At 47.6% G+C, this 15,468-nt stretch overlaps 1 protein-coding gene across 1 annotated transcript in view; it reads right to left on the bottom strand.

The window, feature by feature from the left end:
- Positions 1-879: 879 nt before the first annotated feature.
- Positions 880-15,468, bottom strand: part of GLG1 (golgi glycoprotein 1) — a 108,220-nt gene continuing 93,631 nt past the window's right edge. Inside the window, exons 19-26 of the mRNA XM_045818410.1 lie at positions 15,326-15,463; positions 13,674-13,797; positions 11,902-12,044; positions 11,583-11,684; positions 10,518-10,625; positions 9,055-9,175; positions 8,351-8,457; positions 880-5,840 (exon numbers count right to left, since the gene is read on the bottom strand). Coding sequence (XP_045674366.1) covers positions 5,673-5,840; positions 8,351-8,457; positions 9,055-9,175; positions 10,518-10,625; positions 11,583-11,684; positions 11,902-12,044; positions 13,674-13,797; positions 15,326-15,463 — 1,011 coding nt within the window. The 3' untranslated portion in view covers positions 880-5,672. The remainder of the gene's footprint in view (positions 5,841-8,350; positions 8,458-9,054; positions 9,176-10,517; positions 10,626-11,582; positions 11,685-11,901; positions 12,045-13,673; positions 13,798-15,325; positions 15,464-15,468) is intronic.

The following is a 15,468-nucleotide window of genomic DNA, read 5'->3' as shown; positions in this document are numbered from 1 at the left end:
GGGCGAGTGCAGCTGGGCTACGCGTCCACCTCTCCCTTGTGGGGCACGGGGACAGACAGCTCGAACCCTGCACCTCCTCTCCCACACTTACAGCAACGCAGGCAGCTTCGCTGGGACACTCAGGAGCACCTGGTGCTGGATGCTCCACTCGGGACGCACGCACTCAGAGGGCCCTCAAACCCTCTCCTCCTTCCTCTTGCTCCTCACCTCCTCCTGGCCTCCACTCTACACCCCGGCCCACCCCCTCTTACGGGACAGCTGCCGAGACAGACGTGACGGGTTCCGAGAAGAAACCCTGGTCCCGGGGTTCCCGTTCCTTTCTCACGGAACATCCGTTACGCGAGTCCTAGTATGGATGTTGTGACTTCAAAAATCTTTGCTACTGTGATAACTCATTAAGCTATTACTTTTTAAACACCCAGACGCAAATTAGCTTTGCTAAGTGCCGGAGGCAGAAGGCTCATCAAGAGTGTTGCAGCAGCCACGGGCCCCAGAGCTGGGCAGGGCACAGAAAATAAATGCGGCCTAGCCCTGGGCCTCACTGGAAGGTGGCTGCGAGACCAGGCACCACCCACGTGTCGTACCTGTAAGGAGAGGCTCCAGGCAGGTGCTCCTCCCAGGAAGGAGCCTCAGGACACGCTTGAACACACAAGTAGAATGAACAATTCTGGACACATCAGCCCGAGGGCCAGAAAAACCCAGATCTGACTCCCATCTCTCCTCTGGAAGTCCTACGGCCCTCCTCTGCACGTCGTAACCGAGAACACTACAAACTCAACAGCAAGTTTTGTGAGCACCAGTGACAAGTTCACAGCTCTATGGACTTCCACCAGGAGAGCAGGTGGTTGTAGCGAGTCCTCCTAGTCACCATAGAGAAGATTTAACAAGTAAAAACCTGCAAACTCTTTATTAAATTCTCCCATTTCATCTGTACAGAAAAAAATGCACATTATGTTCAGAATCTCGGAAACATCTCAAAATTACACAGCATGAACATGTAAAAACAAGGAACTGCGGGGAGTTTATACATAGAAAGGAAAACCATTTACAAAAGAGGCTTGTTAATTTTACTTTTCTTTCTTCCTTAAAAAAAAAAAAAAAGTCAAAGGCCTAAGACCTCACACAGCATCGGCTGCACGTCTGCTTTCCTGTCCCGACTGACCTGGGGACACCGCGCCGGGAGAGGCCGCTCCACCCAGTGCGCCGCGATCTGACGGGGGGACCTGCTCAAACCACCCTAGCATGTCTGGCAGAGGTGCTGCTGGGCTCGGGGTCTGGGTGTCACCTCTATGTTTGGGGGAGGAGAGGCAAAAACAGAACACAGAGGCACTATGATGTTCTCCTTGCCCAGGGAGATTGCTCCACTGCACGCATCCCAGTATCCCCGCCTGTGCTTCACGGTGGATCGTGGGAAGGGGGAAGGAGAGGAAGCCACCGCCAGGATCCTGTCACCGCCAGCCCTAGCAGACCACCCCACCTTTGTGCCCCGGATGCAAACAGTCCCTGCCTTCACAGTGATCTCACTCGACGGGCTGGGGAGACCTGCATGCACCCTGAAGGTCGGTCTGAGTTTGCTAACAACTTCCACGCAGTCTGAGGTCGAGGCAGGGCCAAGAGCAGCGCAGTCAGAGCGGTAGCCAAGCAAGACAACTGAGAGTGAGAGGCAGACCGAACGCCCGCTCTGGGCCCAGGCCCTTGCGAATCAAAGACCACGGGGGAGGTGAGGAGCGTCCCTGAAGGCCCGGGAGAACCTCAGGGCACCTGAGCACAGCTCTGTAAAACTACTCTGATGCTGTCCAGATGATGAGAAATAAAAGGGATCTCTGAGGTTTTTCAAATTTGTAAGAATCTGAAATACAAGCAAACATATCAAAATGCACATAATTCAAAGGCCATACTCTTTTTGTTCTATGCCAAAATTTAGGTTGAATGTGTCAGGTTGGGCTGGCTAGCTTCCAAGGGTCCCTACTCTAGCTTCCTTCTCCATATATGCTTACTTAGCATGAGTTCTAGGAGAAGAATGATTATGCATTTATTTTTTGGTGAGGGAAGGGAAGAAACGGGAAGTGAAGGCCTTTTCTCAGAGAAACCTGAGGTCAGCTCAGAAAAGAGGTCCCACGTAGCAATCTACCCTTCCCTGATGGAACACTTTGGAAGGGATCTTTGAGCCAGTAGTACCACCGCCTGGGGGTGGGGAGGATGGGTGCCCTTTCCAGAAGTCACACTCACGTCTGAGAGTGACTCTTCTCTTGGGAAGGCAGAGGAAGTCAGCATACAACTTCTTTTCCGCTTTGTCTGTTAAAGTGTAAATGGACACCACAGACCTCTTAACCATTGGATTCGTCTATTATGTGACCTCAGGAAATGGGAAGAGATGAAATCTAATAGCAATTTTCTGTGACATCTTCTGGGAAAGCATAATTTCCCACTCTCCCCACCAGCAGAACTGTTCTCTGCTCCCCCAGAAGAGTAAGCACAGGATGTTGAGATTGCTGAAAGCCTGCAATGAATTCAAGTCAACACCTGCTCACTAAATACTAGAATTCCCCTAGCTTCTAAGGATGCACGGGCTCAGAACGAGCCGACTGGACCCACACGACTGGGACTGGGAGTGCTGGCAGAGGGCCTCCGGGAACGCAGAGAACCTGGGCCTTTGCTAGGGCTTCTGTCTCGGTGCTCCTTGTGAACAGGCTTCTCCAGGGACCTCAGCGATAGCAGAGGAGGGCCAGGGATGCACCAGGGTAAAGTCTCGCTCCCAGAGCCACCCTCTGTGGGCGACACTCCAGTACAGGGAGCAGCTGTACTGTCTTGTTCTTGCCGTTTGCCCAGACTTCTGACTTCCTGTGCACAGTGCCTCCAGCTCAGGAGCCTGACCTCCTGGTGCCTCTGGAATGTCATGGAGCACGTTAAGTGTGAGTCCCTGAGACACTGGAGTGAGCTAATAAGGCCAGGAGAGTTACCTGGCTATGTAATTTTCAGCAAACCCCGCCCCACTTGTTACTTCTGCTATTATTCATGGGCTAGGCAGCAGAAGATAAATGCCACGGGCTATCATTAGTTCCTCCAGCAGGGCCATGGTTTCTTCCTGACTCCTTGATTCACCCACAACTGAATCCCGAGGCTGACGATAACCAGAGTGCCCAGAACCTGTGTGTTATACCCAGTGCAGAGCAGAACAGAACAGACACAGTGCAGGTTCGGATGGTACTGGGCGCAGAAAACTGCTCAGGACACTGCCTGGAGTCTTAAGTACCAGTCATATAAAAACTATTCCAAGTAGGATGGGGAAATGCTTTCTCGCAACAAAAAACTGAAGGTACAGGCAGAGTTATCCCTTCTACTCTGACCGTTTCTAAAGAGGACAAATGTTTCAAGAATCAAACTCCTTCTCAAACTTCCAGATCTGCCGCAGACAGTGAACGAAGAAGGTCTCAGTTCGGAAAGAACGGTGTACCGAGAAACACTGACTTATGGAGATGCTCTGTGCGTACTGGGAGGGAGACTGTGGAGATGATGACGGCCCCGCCCCTCCAAGAGGTGAACATTAATCCTATCTGTAAACCTCGGCAGACACTCTGAGGGGGTTCAGCGTTTAGAGGGTAGCCCCGCTTCTCAACTCCCAGCCTCAGCAGCCCCCACCCCGAGGTGGGAACCCCTGGGAGTAAGCTGTTGGGACCAGCTCAGCTCTGGCCGGCAGTGGTGGTAGCCGGGAGTGCTGCTCAGACTTTGAGAGTTTCAAGTTTTGTGAGACTGAAGAACCCACGACAGCCACTGAGAATCAGGAAGACTCTGCGAGCGGGACTGCGGGGACCAAGCAGCACAGCAGCTCCCCTCAGTGACCTGCAGTGCCCTAGGCGGGGGGAACACGCGGCTGGCTTCGGGAACCCACTGCCTCCAGGAAGGGTAGCGAGGAGAAATGAGAGGAAAAGAAGAAAACCACAGTATCAGATACACATCAGTCAGGTCAGACAAGGAGTAAGTTGGATCGAGTGACCCACAGACTGTCCCACCGTGTACTGAACGCAATCCAGGGAAGACAGGTGCCGCGTGGGTCCGTGGCACATGTGGACGGTGGCGAAGGAGGGGCCGGAGAGGAAGGGCGCCATGGTCTATGCAGACAGTTTTAGGCACATGATTTATAATACTTTGTGGACGTCTAACAGATTAATAAAATATATATTATATAAATATATCTCCCACTGTACACGCCGCCCTCTTGCGCAGCTACTGTGACTCCATGCCCCAGACTCAGGCCCGGGTGTGCGGGAGAACCGCGAGGCCGGCGCTCCTCCCTCTGCGCCCTCCGAAGCTGTCACTCCCCGCTGCAGGGGAGGGAGGGGGCCAGGAATGCTGCTTCCATTAAGCTCAAACTCTGAAAAGACTGATGAATCACCAGAGTTACAACATTCAGCCAATGCCTACCACAGTGGGTATATGCAGCAAATGGACAGAAAGAAAAAAATGGAGAAAGCCTCCATCTTTTCATGTAAAAGCATTCCACGTCCTCACCATGCAGAGGCATAAGGGAGCTTGTCTAGGAAGGTGGCCTTGAGCCTGCAGAAAGGTCAGGTTGGACTGCCAGTCACCCTGAGACCACGCTGAGAATCTTTATAAGCCATTGTCTCTGACCTGCATTGTTGCCTACAAAATAAAGCAAAGTGAGTCAATTCCTGGCTGCCCTTTCCTGCCCCGAGTCCCTCCCCCGACACACACTGCTTCCTGGCGGGACTTCTGGGGCAACGGCTACCACAGCAGGGTCAATCCAATGTAACCGAGTCCTGCACTAGCCTGGGGAGGGAGATCACTGGGATTCTGCTACCTGGGGTCTCAGGGTCCAGCCTCTCAGGGCGGATCAGCATCACAGAGTTTTGATCCTCTCCCCAATCCATTCGCCCTTGGCCTATGGAGAATCATGCTTTGCTTCACTGAGGTGAGGAGATCACAGAAATACCCACGGCCTGGGGGCAGGGGCGGGGGGTCTTGACCAGCAGTGGCTGTATTAGGGTGGAAGCTGGAAGGCATAACTGTTTCAGCAGAAGAAAACAGGACCCTAAGCAGGCTGGTAAGTGGTCTCCCACGACTCGGTGAAGTCCACGGCCCTGACATGGCCCTAAGGTGCTTTTGAGAAATAAGCAAGACATCCCAGGCACAGCACATCGGGTGGCGTGTTTCCCTCTAACATCCTGTCTTCATCTGACACAGTCCCACAGAAGAAATAACCCCGCTGCCCAAATCAAGCCTGGAGGAGATGTGTTACTATATACATTTTTTTCTTTCTTTAAAAATGTTTCTTTCTTTTTTTTTTTTTTTTGGTGTTTTTTTTCTTAAAAAAAAGAAAAATCATTTGAGTTGCAGGTCAGGTGAGTTGGTTCTTGAAGTACCGGTAGTTCCATTGGTATGAGAGAGACTCGTCTACGAGCAGGTAAACCCAAGTTTGCCGACGAAGGTGGTAGCGAGCGGCCAGCTGCTGATGCTGCACGAACGGTGGAGAGGAGAGGGGCACCAGGAGACGGGCGGAGTCTGAGACGGGACAGCGCAGCGGATACCTGCTGCTGCTCTAACACGGGTGTTGGAGGCACCTCTGAGAAGAACGAGGCGAGCGGGTATGCTATACAGGAGGGCTGTACAAACTGGGCACCGGACAGGTAGTTCCTTCGGTGGTCAAGGTGGCTCTACCTGTCCTTGAGCTCCCGTGTCACTCGTTTGGTGATACGTCCACACATCAGGCCAATCAGGAACAGTATACAGATGCTCCCACTGATCACAGAGAGAATGTAGTTCTTTGACGGGGATGTCATCACTTGCATGGCGAGGTCAGAGAAGCCATCCGCTGGGGCCACCTGGAAGAACATGTAATAGCATCACCCTTTGAGAGAGAACCGGGCTGGGAGCTCTAACTTGCCCTACCTCCGTTCCTAGTTGAATTGACATCAGTTCTTTTGAGGACAGAGGGCAAGGGACAAGAGCTATGACTCCTTTTTCTGATCATAATATTGCATATATCTACTGTGCATGATTAGATGGACCTGGGGAGTATTATGCTAAGTGAAATGAGCTATTCAGAAAAAGATGACTAACCACACAATCTCACTTATAACTTTACAAACAAAATACAGAAGCACAGAAACAAAAAGAGACTGACAGCTGTCGGGGAGGAGGGCTGGGGAGCTAGGTAAAAAAAGGTGAAGGGACTAAGGAAAAAAACAATACATAAAACACACAGACACGGACAATGGTATGGTGGCAGCCAGAGGGAAAGGGAAGACGGAGAGGCAGAAGAGGGCAACGGGGAGGTCATCGAGGCTGGAAAGAGACTTGACTTTGGGTGATGGGCCCACGACACAGTGTGTTTTACTGAGCTGTACACTTGAAGATCGTATGATTTTGTTAACCAACCTCACCCCAATAAATTCAATTAGAAAAAGGGACTGCTGATTCCCAGCCAGGGTACAAGCTTGGGTTGCAGGCCATAACCCCCAGCAACCGCACATTGATGTTTGTTTCTCTCTCTCTCCTTCCCTCCCTCCCCTCTCTAAAAGTGAATAAAAATTAAAAAAAAAAAAAAAAGGGACTTCTAAGAAAATTACAAAGAAAAGAGATTAGAAAATGCAGACAAATCGAAAGAGGGGAGCCTCGTCACAGAAGTCACTACCGACGACAAAACAGCAGCCCGCACACCGAGGACGGGCGATGTGCCGGGCCCTGGCCCGGGCTCCCCGCGTTTTCAGTCCTTCAGTCCTCACACCAGTCCTCGCGAGCGGGTTTCGTGACTCCCATACGCCAGGTGAGGCCCCAGAGGCCCAGGGAATGGGAGATGGTTTCGAGACTAGCAGAAAGTCACAGGTTCTTACGTATTCTCATTTATTTTCTTCGCCATGTTTGTAAAAAATAATTTAAATTGTGTTGTATGCTAATTCTGTATCTTGACTTGTTTTCGCTCATTGCTGTATCATAAACAATAAAAAATAACGTGCAGACATGACATATGGGGACTGACTATACTTCACCACTCCCCCATCGCAGACACGTGTTAACAACACCAGTCTTCGTCCTCAGTCTTCCTCGCTGCTGTCTCAATGCACCTCTACGGGAGCCTGCTACTGCGGAGTCAGAGCCCAAAGGCTCCCCAGTTGCACACAAACCTGTTCTTTTGAGCCTCCCCTTAGCCCGGGTGAAAAGGGCTGGCCCAGAGATGTCCGGGCTGCTTCTGTGCTCATCCCACACACACAAAATAGAGCAGGAGGCTTCCGACGAATGTGATTGGAACACCGACGCTTGTCAACGCGAGACAAGCAGCGGCGTTACCCTGAAGCAATGCTTATTAGCAGCTCCAAAGTGGAAATCGATGAGGAAAGAAAAGACCAATTTCGTGCCTCTGCTGTTTCAACTAAGGACTTCAAAGCTGACTTTGTTCCCTTGGGACAAGGGGTGAAGGGTGCACTTGCAACATGGACAGCTCTGCTCCCTTATGTCTAAGTATGAAGACTTTCTGCAGTCTTCCCGCTTGCCTGTTACCCTTGACCTTTAAGCACATGGGTGACAGGAAGAACTTGTAGAGAAGGAGTCCTTATGTTCACTCTCTTGATCCAAGGAATGTGTCTCTCCCAGTGCAGGGAGATACAAAGAGCTTAAATCTGACATCTGACTTTTTTACCTTGGGCAAGTCATAATTTCTGAGGTCAGCCCCCCCATAATGTATGAAAATAACCATTCCACTTACCTGATAGGGTTTCAAGGTTTAAATGAGGTAACATACACATCGAAGTGATTTGTAAACTACAAAGCAATGTATACTTGAGAAGAACTGTTACCAGTCTTCTCAAAGAGGCTGAATTTTTGTAGGAAAAATCTCCCCCAACCCAAGCCCGCCTGGGTACCACACCCTTTCACTAGCGTCCTGATGTCTCTCTTGACCCTATTACTCTCCCTGTTCCAGGCTAGCGGGGGGCCGGTCTCACACACACATTCTTCTCCGCAGACTGCGGAATTAGAAAAACAAGCTACACAACAGGAGTGGCTGGATTTCTTTTTTCCCCATGGGTGCGACGTCTAGTTTTGCTTTGCAGAGTTGGCTCAAGTCATATCCTTCCTTTGGGTGACTCACTCTTTAGCAGCGAACTACGAGCAAATGAAGGCAGAGAGTAACGGCCCTGGCGAAGCCTGGCAGACCCCGCCTGATGCAGAGCAAGGTGTGGTTCCAGGCTCACGACAGCCAAGGAGGCTTAAAGGAACACTGGCAGATTCTCAACTACATTTCCCGCCAGCCGCAAGAGAACACCAGGGAAGTATCTTGAAGAGACTGGGAACTGACAGGAGAGACGGCCACTTCGGGAGGGGCTCCTGGCCTTACCTTCGCCGCATAGCTCCACATTTCAATCCGGTCATTGAGGCGCTTTTTGCACTCAGGTTGCAACCTCACCCGCTTATCCTCCAGGGCCTCCATGAGGCAGGACATTTCTGTGGAAGGAAAGGAGTAAGAAAAGTCCGAAACCACACAGAACAGAGAAATTTCGGTAAGGCTGGGGGAAGGGTACCTAACCACCAGAGACTTCAGAGCTGTTGGATGGACAAAGTTAAATCCATTCTATGAAACTCGACCCAAGACCTGAAATGGAGCACAATGAGACTTCGTTTTCAAGGTGGGCTGTCCAGAGTCTCTTTTACTTTTCACTGGGCATGCACGGCACAGAAACAACTTTACCCCTGCCCAGGTTCGACCTCCCGTGGAACCTGTGGACTGAGGCCACTGCTGCGGCCCCCGGGGAAGCTGAGGAAGCTATTCCAAACTGGATAAGATGAGAAAGAGGTTCACGATGATGGCTTAATTTCTGCTCCCCTGATAACTCAATTTTCACAGTCAGGTCAGTTCGAATTGCAGGATTATTTCACAGTTCATTTTGCCACAAAGAGCCATTGCGGCATCGACCAGGCTCCCAGATGTTACAGTCTGCAGCTGAGCTGCAGCTACAGAACAGTGGTCCCGCAGGGGAGGGGGTCGGTCTTTGCTCCTCCCAAGACAGTTCAGACAGGATCAGAGCAAACACAATGACTTACGACGTCCTCGGCCGGGGGTGATGGCTGCACAGTGGTGTTTAATGTCCAGGGCACAAGCTGTATGAAGAACTGGATCCACGAAGATATCTGCTTTGCTTTCCTTCAGCATGTTTAACACCTCCTATAAGGGAAGAGCATTGCAGAGAGAGCTCTTATAGAGAAAATGCATCAGATCTGTTGTCCACAAATACTTTAGGTACAAACAAAAAGTCAAGGAAGGAAAGTTGAGGGTTAACAACAGAGCCTACTTTGAGATAGGTGGCAACTGGTGATGATGCAAAGAACGTACATTTTTAGCATCCAATTTAATTAAATAAATAATACACTTGGGGACCTAGTGAATGCAGAGCTGTTTGCTAAGCAAAGCAGGAGACTGTAAGATCAGATTTGGGTTTTTGATGTTCTGGCATGCCTTATTATTAAACATTAAATGTTAGTATTCATATCAGTGCAATACAGTTACTGGGATACTTTAAGCAGTCAGAAAATGTGAATCTGAAAATCAGAGTAATAAGTTATACAAAAATTCCCAAAGGTAAATGTCTGCAAAATGTTTCACTTTACCTCCATTATCCTCAAAAGGAAAATAAAGAAACCGACAGAGCATAATGCTACTGAAAGAGTAATTCTTATTTGAGTCTGAAGAAGTTCTGAACAAGAGACATATAAACACAACAGAACTGAAATCAGTCTGCAGACTCTCCGATTCTCCTTGATGAAATTACAGGAGGTGAAGGCAGGCTGGAAAGTATTTCTTAAATAAAAACTAGCTTGCAGTCAACAGAAAGGCTGGAGTCCCCGTAAAACAACAATAACAAGCCCCCACCCCCAACGAAACTCTCTTATTGTTCAAAAGTCCTCCTAAAAGCTATATGGGACCATTTGATGACAGAAGAAAATATCTAGATTTAGCTTTTAGTGAACTCAGACCAGGAGAAATTGGAAACATTTCTAGCACATGAAAATATTTGCACACAATGTTCACATCAACTCAACAAGGACATCACTGAGACACTGTTCAAAAAAAGATAAAGCTTTTTCTAAAAAGGTCAAATACATTATCTCACTTTCAAATTTGCAAGATAATGTATGCGTCACAGTCACATTTTGATAGATTTGTTTTTATGTGATGTTTCTGAAATAAATTTTTAGATTTATTGATTTTCATGAATACAATACACTTACTGATGTATTGCAATTGACATTCTGCTCTGGGACCTCACTCAGGAGTGCCCTTTAGACAATGGTCTAGTCACGGGAATGAGACACGTTCACAAACAACCAGCGCACATGAAAGAGTAAGTTATAGGCCATTAATGGTTAAGACCAAATTAAAACTCGGTAAGAGGGAACAGCATAGCATCCTAGGAAGGAAGTTTTAGATTTTATTACTAAAAAGCACAGACTATAGCATTAAAAGGAAGAGAAAGGGAAGAGGAAAGAAAGTGGGGAAAAGTGGTTACCTTTTTGCACAATTCTGTTTTGATTTTGAGCAGGTTAACTTTGAGGCACTCTTCTACTTGGCCTGTCTGCTCCTGGGCTGCTGCTTCCTCGGCACACAGATTGGAGATCTGTTCAGGACACACAAAGACATGGCCGCCTTATTCTCACCGGAAACCTTGGTCTCTGAAATGGGTTGATTTGTGTTCCTCCCACATACACACACGCCCAGGGCTCTTCTCAGACTCCTGGGGGGTGTCACTCCCCTCCCTCCAGAATGTGCCACCATGCTCCGTCTTCCTTCACAAGGACTGGCACCGAGTCAGACACCAGCCAGTGCACTTTAGCCGTCAACCCTGAGATGTGATGCAGATTGCCCGGGACTGGTCAAGGACTCCCCGATTCCACTGAGGGAAGGTTATGGAGGCAAGTAAAATACTAAAAGCAAATGCTTGACATTTATAGAGGTTCAGGGTCAACCCAGGCTCACAACGTGAAAACACACACACACACACACATACACACACACTCTCTCATACACACACTCATACATGCGGAACCTGAAACACAACCTGCAGCACAGACTAAAAACTTAATTTTCTTTGGAAAGCTTTTAGTAAGCTTTTTTGAAGTACTTTTATATATTATCCTCTAAAATGCACGTATGTTGAACAAGGTTTTCCACATGGCCTTTTCTAGCTAGGAAGTCAAATAATTTCCAAGGACAGCAACTTCTTGGTGCTCCCATAGGAGCACTTGTATTTTTCTGACAAACCATGGGGCATTCTGGGCTGACCATCAGAGTAAGGAGACAGGGAAAGCAAACTATACGTCAACAGATATAACAACAGAATGCTCTTGTTTAATGGAGAAATACAGAGCCAACACTGTACACTGTACAGTGACAGGACAGGGCCACGTCTGCCTCGGCGTTACGGAGAACCAGGAACTCAGGCGAAGCGGAGCCTAGAAGACAGGCCTTCAACCAACCCCGGAGTCAGGGCTCAGGGAAAGAGTAAAGAACTTTTTGCCAATAGAAGCGTCTCTGATTAGCTCTGTGCACCACCGGTTCCACACCCAAGTCCTACCTCATCCGAGCAGTGCAGCTGGAGCTGAGGATCGAGGCGGTAATCCAGAGCGGACTCCTGGATAATAATTCGGATCTGGTCCTCACAGTCTGAAGAGAGGCGCTACATGTCACAAAGGTAGAGTGTGTCAGCCTATTAGACTACTTCAGCTTTTTATTTGTCCCCTGACTTGGGGAAGGTATGAAAAAGGTCTTGGGAAAGTAGGGCCAAACTAAGGCCTTCCAAAGAGAGCCACTGTCAGGAACAGAGGTGGTTCCACCAACACACCTCTGTAGAGCGCCCACCAACACACCTCTGTGGAGCGCCCTGGCCGATTTACCTGGTCTGCGTATCTCAGCTTGAGGCAAGAGATGACTTGACCTTCTAGCTCTGAATCCTCCTTGGCTTTCGTCAGGATACCGTGACAGAATTTAGGAATGTCAGCTTTACAGGCTTTCCTTAACACAGGGTTTAGGCGGTAATCTAGAGCAGAGAATGGGAGGAACATGATAAAATATTCCAACTGGATTCACAAACTTTTAGAGATCTACCTTCTAAAGCATATGACATCAATGACCACAAAGAAACCACTGATTTGTTTATTCAATAAATCTTTACTGAGCTCTCACTATATTGTTTTTCATCAGAAATATAAATCAGGAATCCTTCTACTCTGCAGCAGCTCTGCAGGGTCCTTATAAAAATCAGACAGACATCAACAACCTTCCCCATACCAGTTATTTTTGAAAATACTGAGAACAGAATTTCAAAGTCACCTTGGCCATTATGTTACAAGATCTTGCAACTCAGAGATCAAATTTCTCTGTTCTAAAACAATTGCCCATGCCCTGGCTGGTGTGGCTCAGTGGACTGAGTGCCAGCCTGAGAACCAAAGGGTCGCCTGTTCAATTCCCATTCAGGGCACATGTCTGGGTTGTGGACCAAGTCCCCAGTACCCCTACTGGGACTGCACTCAAGAGGCAATCACACATCGATGTCTCTCCCTTTCTGCCTCCCTTCCGCTCTCTAAGGAACAATAAATAAAATCTTAAAAAAACAAACAAATGAACAAAGAACAATTAATTACCCATATACAAGGTCTGTCTGGAAAATGTCCAACCATTGTTAATATAATGAGAATGATTTACATGAAATGGAACCTGGCAGCCAAGGAGAGTGGGCTGGATGGTGTATGAGGGAACAATGACAACTTCACTAGTCAGTGGACGTGGTAGACATTGTTTAGTGAGCACATGTACTGTGTGGCTATCGCATTCAAAATGAGTAAGCAGAACAATGAATCTGCATCAAATTGTGCATTAAGCTTGAACATTCCTCTGTAGAAGCTATTTGAATGATTCAGAAGGCCACAGCTACGGCAACTGGTGATTGGCAGCTTCATCATAACAATGTGCCCACTTATGCATTAAGTCTTGTGCAGTTTTTTGGCAAAACATCAAATCACCCAAGTGACTCAGCTCCTCGTAGCCCAGATTTGGTGCCCTGTGACTTCTGGCTTTTCCCAAAACTAAAATCACCTTTGAAAGGGAACAGATTTCAGACTATGGATGAGATTCAGGAAAATACGACAGATACGACAGGGCACCTAATGGAGATTCCAACAAAGGATTTTGCAGAGTGATTTGAACCGTGGAAGACACTCCAGGAGAACTGCGTGAGGTCCCAAGGTACCTACTTTGAAAGGGACTGAGGCGTCACTGTCCTATGTACAATGTTTCTTGAATCTTCTTTAATAAATGCCTCTATTTTTCATATGACATAGCTGGATACTTTCTGGACAGACCTTGTATTTGCCTGCCATATGCATGAAGTTTTATTAAATCTCTAGACTTCTTAAGAAATCTAGCCTTGCTTTCTTTTGTATGCCCATCAAAGGCAGTTTTCTGTTTTTTTTTTTTTTTTCAGCTTCCTCTGTCCCATGGTTTTCATTCTGTACTGCTGGATACTATTCAAGGATGTAAGTCATTGTGCTTACGCCCCACTCTCCCTTAACATTCACAAGCAACAAAGCACCTACAGTTTGATTAGGCATGGATACACCCTCTCAGTTCCATTTAGTGTGGGACCAGGAAAGCCCAACCAAGATGTTACCTGTGTTCTGGGTGATCTGGCGCTTGGTGATCATCTGTTTGCATTTGGGATCCATCAGTTCGCTGTTTTTATTTTGCTTCAAGCACTGCAACATGGTTTTGGAATCTGCTTCTGGACAGAATCTCTGCAAGGAATCAAAGTTTTATAAAAACTTTGGCTATCCAAACATGGCAATTAACACCATCTCTATCCCTTGCACATCTACTGAGAAGCTTATACCAGAAGCAGCCTGAAGGTATCGCCTGGTACAGCAGAGAGAGGTCTAAGCCTGAACAAGCACTCAGCCTCAAGTTCCCTGTTCTTCACCTACTTTCCACTGCAGTTCTCACATTTCTTTCTCTCACCTCAGTGCTTCCTACTTTGCATAGGATTGGTTCTCCACCTTCATGGATGTTACATTACATGGAATCTCACGAGCTTAAACATTATTGTGCATGAATATAACATTGCACCAGGTGCCCAAATGTCTATCTAATTCCAATGGGAAACGTAGGAATTACCCACTAACCAATGTGAACGGAGATGTGTGGAAAGGACTTGTCTGGTTTACCTCTTAACCGCAGGGCTACAGTCAGAGCTCCATTTTGGATCAGCAAAAAATTCCATCTCTACTTGCTAATTATAGTCCATTGACATCTGAATTTGGGTATATTGGCTGCTGACTAATTTTTATAAAGGTCATCAAAATCTCAGGAAGTTCTGCCCTGGCCAGGTGGCTCAGTCAGCTGGAGCATTGTCCTGCACTCCAAAAGGGTTGCGGGTTTGATACCCGGTCAGGATGTGTGTGGAAGGCAACCAATAGATGTCTGTCTCTGTCTGTCTGTCTGTCTGTCCCTCTCTCTCTCTGAAATCAGTAATAAAATATCCTCAGGTGAGGATTTATGAAAATTGAAATCTTATAAAATTCCCACAAATCAGAGCCTGATATTTCTACTTTTATGAAGGACTCAATTCTACCAGGCCCAGCTGAACTCTACCAGCTTTCACAATTCTCTTTGGAATTTATTTGATCGGGTGAAAAGTAACATTTTATTTTAAAGGGAAGCTGAGATAATGCGTTAGAACCGTAAGTTTAACCTCTGTGTACATAGGGATAGATCTAGGAACTGACGTCTGTGTTCTCAGGTCAGCCCTGCTGTAGGGAATGCTCACTGGAGAAGTAAACGAAGCAAAAAAACCCTGCGTACAGTGGAAAAGACTTTTGCTTGTGGTGGATGAATGATCAGGACATTGATGGTGGTTTTCTTACTCTACTACCATGAATTGCCCCCAAAACCAGTAATATATTCATTGGACCTCTATTTACTTGTGGCTCAGGTCAAAGTGATGTCACTTATCTTAGCTCAGGGGTTCTCAACCTTGAGCATGCATGAGAATCGCCTGGAGAGCTTGTCAAACCAGACCGCTCCACCCCAGAGTGTCCGATTCAGCAGATCTGGGGTGAGGCCCAGGGGTCTGTAGATGCCCAGGTGGCGCTGATGCTGCTGGTCTAGGGACCAGACTTTGAAACCACGTCTCAGCTACATAAACTGGTAGAAGACTGCTTAGCTACAGAAACAGGAAGATCATATGAATATGCTCTAACGTTTAAAGAGGTTTATGTTATTATTTCTACTCACCCTGTGCTTAGTGCTTGGTTTTGGACCCCTTACCTTTATCATCTGCTTGCAGACTCTCATGAGTGTATAGTCTAGTTCTGGGTCCATCATCTCTGTCTCCTGGAGCTTAAAAACTTTTTGGTGGCAACGGGTACTTAGCTGCTTCTTGTTTTCTTTTAGACATTCAATAATCTATG

Source organism: Phyllostomus hastatus, unplaced genomic scaffold, assembly GCF_019186645.2.
Source record: "Phyllostomus hastatus isolate PE091 unplaced genomic scaffold, TTU_PhHast_1.1 phas_scaffold_345, whole genome shotgun sequence".
In the NCBI taxonomy this organism is placed as follows: Eukaryota; Metazoa; Chordata; class Mammalia; order Chiroptera; family Phyllostomidae; genus Phyllostomus; species Phyllostomus hastatus.
Note: the sequence above shows the minus strand (reverse complement) of the source record. Positions and strands in the feature narration are given on the sequence as shown.